The sequence below is a fragment of the Octopus bimaculoides genome, chromosome 2 (assembly GCF_001194135.2).
Source record: "Octopus bimaculoides isolate UCB-OBI-ISO-001 chromosome 2, ASM119413v2, whole genome shotgun sequence".
Taxonomy (NCBI): Eukaryota; Metazoa; Mollusca; class Cephalopoda; order Octopoda; family Octopodidae; genus Octopus; species Octopus bimaculoides.
The window spans coordinates 100,379,132-100,386,741 of NC_068982.1; the positions used below are offsets into that span (position 1 = coordinate 100,379,132).

Genomic DNA, 7,610 nt, shown 5'->3' on the forward strand with positions numbered 1-7,610 from the left:
CACACACACACACACACACACACACACACACACACAGTGGAAATATGGTATACAGATTCTTTTGTTCATTGGTTTACAAATCATGTACTTAGGATTAATCTACTTAAGATGATACTAGAAAGTGCTCCCTGAGAAAGGCGATATCGTTGCACGATGTTCATGCTTATGAAGCTTAAGAGAAAGACAGAACGAAAGAAGGAAAAATTACTGAAGAAATGGAGATACTATAGAAACTTATGTTGTTTAGTTAAGGATAACATTTTGTAAGGTTTTTATATTTTTATAGATACATAGAGAATATAAGAAGCAAAGGAAAGTAACATATTTTATATACTGGAGCTTTCATTCATTGAGGGAATGTTATAAGACCATCGTTATTTGTTAATAGTTTTAATTCCAAACATAATTTTGCTTATTCTTTTCCTTTTTACACCGGTCTCTCGTCTCTATTCATCTATATGAGTTCTGAGTACGAAGGCCTATTTAACCGTGTATGAAGTCGCCACATTCTCTTCAACTTCCTTTCGAGGTCGTAAACCATTTGCTTGAATTCATTTCAAAGTCTACGACATTCATTGTACAATTCACACCAAATCTCGAACCTATATTGTAATATTTTACTTTTCATCTATTGCGCTACAATTAAAGAATTTAACTTTCGAAAAAAATTACATTTGTGCCATTTAAAATCGAGGCCGATCGATAACATAACGGACTCATAATTGGATGTTTTTAAACTATTTAGCATGTAAGGCACAATAAGTAGCAGCTGTTACAAAAAAAAAAAAAAAAAAAAAAAAAACTTTATATTTCTTGAAATATTTTAAAATGATGGTAGTTATTGCATTTCTAGAAATAATGGCACAAAGCTACGAGCTAGTAGAGGAATAGGTTCAGTCGATTTTATCGACACTGAAGAAGTCCAATATTTACTTCTATCGACATAAATGTCATGAGAAAAATCAGATCCTAATAGGGTTTAAACACTTAACATAGCTAAATGCTCTGAGTCAGAAATATTGGTTGTATAACTTTAGTTCAGTATCTACTGTTTCTGATTCTCAGTACCTTTCAGTTTCTAGAATTAATGAAGCGTTTACTAGTTTGATGACACTGAGATAAAGATATTTCAAAGAAGACCTATTTCTTTGCCATAGTTTCTATTTCATGACATTTTAAACAAGTCTGTGGTGTATATATATATATATTTCCCGAATGCTTGTAGGCGCGTTCGTAATGATTTATAATAAATGTTACTCACTAGAAAGTCCACGTTGAAGTGTTCTTATGAGAAGAAGGAACCCTATTTGAAGGGCATGTGGCCGAGAGTTCATACTAGCAGTACTTGACACAGAGGGATAGGAACACCGGGAAATATAAGATTTCTGAATAAAGGTTGATATATGATTATTTACAGACACAGACACAGACACACATTCACACATATACATATAAGCACTAACATCTATACAGGCATTCATATTCACAGATAAACATGAAAATATATTAACGAATGCACATAAAATATACATACATATATATATATATATATATATAAAAGAAAAAAATTAGCTTTAAAATAGTGCAAAATAGTCACCAAAATGATTCCCTAAAACCATAGTACAACCATTGAAAAATGCTGAGAACGTCAAGCAAAATACAAGCAAAATATAAGCACAATATAGGCAAAGCACGATATAAGGACATTATCAAATTACAGATCTCCCATCAAGAATATTGTAGAGCGAATCCAAAAACTATCCATGTCCTTTGGGTACTCCACATTTGGAGCCTGAAACTGAAAACCATTAACTGTCTTAAGCTGTAAAACATGACGATACACCTTTCTCTATTGTACGATTGTTAAAGGTGAACCCTGAACATCCAGGGTATTATTATACATACTATGGTATAATTAAGCCCATAATTGTTACTCTAGTAACACTCGGTCACCTAGCAGGAATTACAACATAAGAACGACTTCATAAACATCGAAACAGCACCCCACCCATGATCATCAGTATTATTATTATTATCATTATTATTATTATTATCATTATTATTATTATTATTATTATTATTATTTTATTGTTTTTGCACAGCTTCTAATGCTGGAGATGCTCTACGGTGTCAGCTATTCACTACCAGTATATCTCCAGCGTTAGAAGCTGCGCAAAGACAATTAAAAATAATAATAATAGTAATTATTATTATTATTATCTAATCTCAAGAAATGATCCAGCATCTATGACCTTTGCAGCCACCTGCCATATTCGGGGTGATGGTCGTGGAGCGGTGTTTGTAGTAGATATTCATCTCGGACGTACGCGTGGAAAACGTTGGTAAGAAGAGAGTTGCAGAGGTCTGCAGCTCTAGGATGAAAGGATGGATAAAACCTTTTAATGTGTGGTTTTGGGTGATGGAAACACAATAGAGGATGCCGAATATTGATGGTATACAGCTTGCTAGTGAGAAAAGCAGAAGCAGCAGTAGCAGCAAAGTTAGGAGTAGAAAGACAGCAAGAGGAGACAGTGCGGTTTTGGTAAAGTAGTTGTAGCGTGTTGCAGTAGCAATAGAAGACATGTTGGGGAAAACATTCATATCGTGGATTAGCAGATGTGAATGCAGTGAAGAATAAACAAGACGAATTAATGCAAAGCCTTTACTTCTATACCCCAATTATCATTTCTCACTCATACCTTATACCTGCAATCATCCGTGCTATCGAGTGGGCCTTTATGCTGTGCTCGAACTGCTAGAAGTAGCAGTAAAATCTCTTACAAATCACACTCTACTGTATAGGGAAAGGGAAGCACACAATAGATGATGTTCTCTTACATATAACCCTAAAATAGATCAGATGGTCATAGTTGGAGTACCTTTGGTCATGGGTCTGCTCAGTCAGAGCTTAACAACCATGACAAAATTAAACTTGCGATCATCAATATTGTGTCCGTACTGTAGGCTATGTAAGAAATTACAGACAGAAAGGACGGAATTCTTCGGAAAAGGGCGAGACAGGGTTCATTCGCATCTTAATGAATAAATATATCGGTAAAAGAGTAACAATCTACTAGACATTCTGGAATTGTTGATGACCGTAACGATGCCGTATCGAATCATCGGTTGAGGATAGAATCAAAATAACTGAGAGGATGTTGTATTGAACAACTTGCTCATAGTTCATCAGTTCGAATCAGTTGCTGGTATTTCGTTGTTTCTGGACTGAGTATTATAATCTACGTGCTGTTGGGAATAAACGCCTGGACATTTAGAGAAGTTGCATACAACTAACTAGACTTCCTTTTAACTTCTCAAAACAGCAAATGGAATTAAATATACAGGCTCAAAAAGACTCCTGCTTTCTGAATGGTCTAATCAACGATCGGACTAACAAAATTCACATCTTTCCTCCCTCACTTCGTCGAGGTCATGGCCAAAACAATTCGTTTCTTGATGGTTCTGCTTATCTAGTGCTAAATGAGTGTCATACATAAAACTATTCACTGCTATAGGTAGCTGGAGCACAATAAACTAAATGGGGGTTCATTAGTTGGTTCACATAACGAAGTCCATCTCTAGTCTGGGCTATAACAGAATCTTTTGTGCAGATATGGTTCAAAGTTAATTCGCAGATTCAAAATTTGAATCTAACATTTTGAGCCAACTGATTTCTCTCTCTCTCTCTCACTCTTTCCCTCACACATACTGACACACACACAGGGCGCGCGCGCACATACGCACACGCACATATTAGATGCTCTCTGAGTCCAGGCAAGATCTTAGTCATATTGTGTACTTTCACTCTTTGTGGTAAACTGTACGATTCACTGAATCGTAGAAGAACCATTAAAAGCTTTGTCTTCGTACGGTGAAAGCAAATCAATTGGCCAAGCTTCCCCAGAGGGTGAGATGAGTCAGTATGGCAAACTAAAGAAACACTCGTTAATTTTTTAGTGGTACCTCTGATATGTCGCAGCGACCTATATACTTCTTTAGATGGTCACTTATTCTAGTGTAAAAGAAACACGTGATGTTTCAAGTACACAAAAGATATAGTAAATAAGATATTGTGATGTTCATCATGTTTTCTAAGAAGAGTTCCAAATGGAAGTCGCAACCGCGACGTTATACAATGTGCACCTATCTCAACAAACGTTGATTGGCTCACATATAAAGATTTCGTTTTACTGGATAGAAAGATACAAGGAAGCGATGTGGTCAACTGAGATGAAAGACAGAGTCAAACCAAGCAGGATTTGAACTGGGAATGTAAAGAGATGTAACTAAACGCTGTGAAGCATTCAATAGAAAAATAAATAAAAATTACGAAGCTACGTGCATACTGTTTGGGGGTTTTTGAACATGTAGACCAACCGAAAGCGAAGCATTGTCAGCAAGTTAACAACAACGTTTTCTACTCACATGAAGTTGTCTTTGTTTTATTACCTCCTTTCGGTAAAACACGACGACCGTCAGCAGCTTGATTACCGATCGGTTTATATTTAGATTCCGCTTGTTTTTTAACATCACGTCTATCCCTTGTTTCTGTCGGCGACCTGCCATTACGTCTTACTAAGTGAGCATTGCTTGTCTCTAAAGTAATCGGTTCCTTCGCCCGTTTTTTGATCATAATATTCGATTCATTCCCCGATACTGTTGATGTGCGGTCATTGCCATCTTTCCTCAAATGTCTACCTTTTGATGGATCCTTTATTGTATCTACATTGTGAGGATCATCAAACAAACGTGATTGTGTCGGCGAAAGAACTGGTTTTTTATTATCTGAAAAATTTGCTTTTTTAACTCTTATCGGGACTTTTGAAGATTTTTTTGATACAACGACATTTTTGGGAGCATTTGTTGAGTCAAGGGAAGTTTCAGCATTAAGTGTGCTTGATTGAGTTAAAGGCTTTCTGTCAATATTAGCTTGTATCTTTTGTTCAGTTTCTAGTGAATCATCACTTAGATCTTCATTAGAAGTCGACCGTTCACTGCTGAGCGGATATTTTTGCTGAGACATTGGATTATCAGCAACGTTCGTATTCTCATCTAAAGGTGGCCAGCGTTTCAAAGAATTTCCTTCTTGTAATGTATTATCTTGATCGAGAGACTGACCTTTTATTGGGAGCTTACTTGAGGTTCTCTGATTTTCAGTGTCAGGAAATGATGTCGACCTACTTACATTTTCTGTCGAATTTAGTTTAGGCTTAGTCTGAACGAACGAATCACTATCATTCTTAAAAATTAGTTTCGAGTTTTGAGCTGCCAGTTTCCTTTCTACATCTTCCGATACGACGTCATCGTCGATGATATCTGACCAGTTTGGAGAATTAGAAACTGTATCCAGATCAACTACATCAGTATCAAGCATCTTTGGATGATAAGACTCAGCGCGTGAAAATTCACCGTCATCTGTGGTGGTATTTTCATCGGGAGTTTTCTCAGTCTTTTTAAGACTAAATAAAGCCCTAAATTTGTTATACCATGGGATAGATTTTTTTACCGTATTCTCTTTGTTGTCAGCTTCACTTGACATTGGAGGAGTAGTGCTTTCTGCAGTATCCTTCTGCTCTGGTGGGAACTCTGATTCAGATAATTGTGAACTTGTGTAGAGACTACTGCTTTCGAACAATGAGTCATTATCTTCACTTTCATTATAGATATTTGGTTTCTGATAAATTGTACTGTCTTCTTGAATATTTATTGATGGAATGTCTGGTGGTGGAGTTTTGTAAAAGCTGGATGGAGAAGAAGATGTCGAATTCAGATTTGATGTCTTCTTCCCGTCGGAGTGGTTTTTGTCTTCATCTATTCCTTGGATGCCACTACTTGAATCATTAGCATTGCTGTTTGCCGGCGCTAGTTCTGTCAGATGTTTTCCTTCGTTTGTATAGTAGAACTTGTCAAAAAGATTATATTCATTATCTTCACATTCCCCCGTAATTATGTCTTCATGATCATGAGATCTTTCTTCTTTAGGTAACTCTTCTTCTGAGTCTTCACTGAGAGTTTTGTCGCTTTGTCGCCTTTCTATCTTTTTGTTACTATTAATATTTGGAGAATGAGTTGAAATATTTTTAACTGGTTTCAGAACATCTCTTCTGATCGTTGTATCATCTCCATCAGGAGCTTCAGATTTATCGAAAATACTACCACTATCATCTCCATCTTTACGATCAGCAGTTCCATCACCATCATTCTCATCTCCCTTGCGGACATCTGAAGCTTCCTCCTTTTCAACAGATTTCTCCTTTGCATTATTTTTCATTTTATCAGATTTGAAAGAGAACATCGAAGAAAGTTTTGAGCGAAATCGTGAAAAAGAAGTAGAACGTGAAGGAGAAGAACTTTTGGCAGATTCCTTTTCAGGAGAATTCGGATTTGATTTACTGCTGGTACTCTCTTCGTCTGATGCCTTCTGTTGATCAGTGTCTAATTTGTCTAGCAAATCTACAATAGAATCATTATTGTATTTGTCACGTTTATTGTTCTCAGGTGAATTTGACTCGCTCTGGAATTCTTCGTTTTCAGATAAATTTTCTGGATATTGTTCTGTCGAGGGTTCAACAATAGTACCTTTTATATTCGGTTTGGCATAAAGTGGTGGACATTTCTGTACTTCTGCTGCATCTGCCATATATTGATCAACAGGTAGTGTAGAATCTACTAAGGCTACTTTGCTGCTTGGTTGGAAATTTTCGGTAGCTTCGACTGTTTTGCCATTCTTAGTTCTAAAAGATGCATCTTTGGTGTTGTTACCTGATTTTTCTTTGGTTACACCAACGATATCCTTGTTTGATTTCAATGTGCCTCTGTTCACTGAATGCAAAGCAGCGTTTAGGTTTTGAGTATCGTTGGATGCTTCGATAGTAATTGATTTATCAGGATCATTAAAGTGACGGTCAAAGACTCTGGCATCTACTGCCTTGTTTTTATCTGATTTGCCATTTCTTTCGGATGTTTCTTGATCATTAGCACCAGAAACGTTACTTGTCGTTTCTTCTGGTGTATTATCTATTTCGCTGGAAGTATCTTCATTTGTAGAATCTTTTGTGAAAACAGAACGAAATTTATTTCGGAAATTTTTGAAAGTTCTGTTTTCGTTCGGACTTTCTGGGAACGTTTTGTCTAACTGTTCTTGGTCTGTGAATGTTTCTTCATCACTGTGATCAGAAACGTCCACTGTATCACCAGATGTAGCATCAATTTCATTAGAACTATCTTCATTGTCAGAATCTTTTGCGAAAACAGATCGGACTTTGTTTCGAAAGTTTTTGAAAGGTTTTCTCTTTTCTTTCGGACTTCTAGGGGAATTTATGTCTGAATTTTCCTGCTGGTCTGTGGGTGTTTCCTCATCACTATGATCAGAAACATTTCCCATTTGCGTGTCATCAAGTACAGAGTCAATTTCTTTGGAACTATCTTCATTGTCAGAACCTCGTGCAAAAACAGAGCGGATTTTGTGTCGGAAACTTTTAGAAGGTTTCTTTTCGTTCGAATATTCTGGCGAATTTTTGTCGGAATGTTCATATTGGTCTGAGGGCGTTTCTTCATCACTATGATCAGAAAGGTTGCCTGTTGTTGAATCATCAACTGTTGCATCGATC

At 36.5% G+C, this 7,610-nt stretch overlaps 1 protein-coding gene across 15 annotated transcripts in view; it reads right to left on the reverse strand.

Moving 5' to 3' along the window:
- LOC106871624 (myb-like protein A) overlaps positions 1 to 7,610 on the reverse strand; it is a 169,751-nt gene that overhangs the window by 54,818 nt on the left and 107,323 nt on the right. For 12 of the 15 annotated variants that reach the window (XM_052978524.1, XM_052978521.1, XM_052978522.1 and 9 more), the window contains one exon: positions 4,426 to 7,573. In XM_052978524.1, the coding sequence (XP_052834484.1) occupies positions 4,426 to 7,573 (3,148 nt within the window). Of the gene's footprint in view, positions 1 to 1,261; positions 1,386 to 4,425; positions 7,574 to 7,610 lie in introns of those variants that run through there. The other 3 variants (XR_008267195.1, XR_008267194.1, XM_052978533.1) reach the window with 2 other exon arrangements.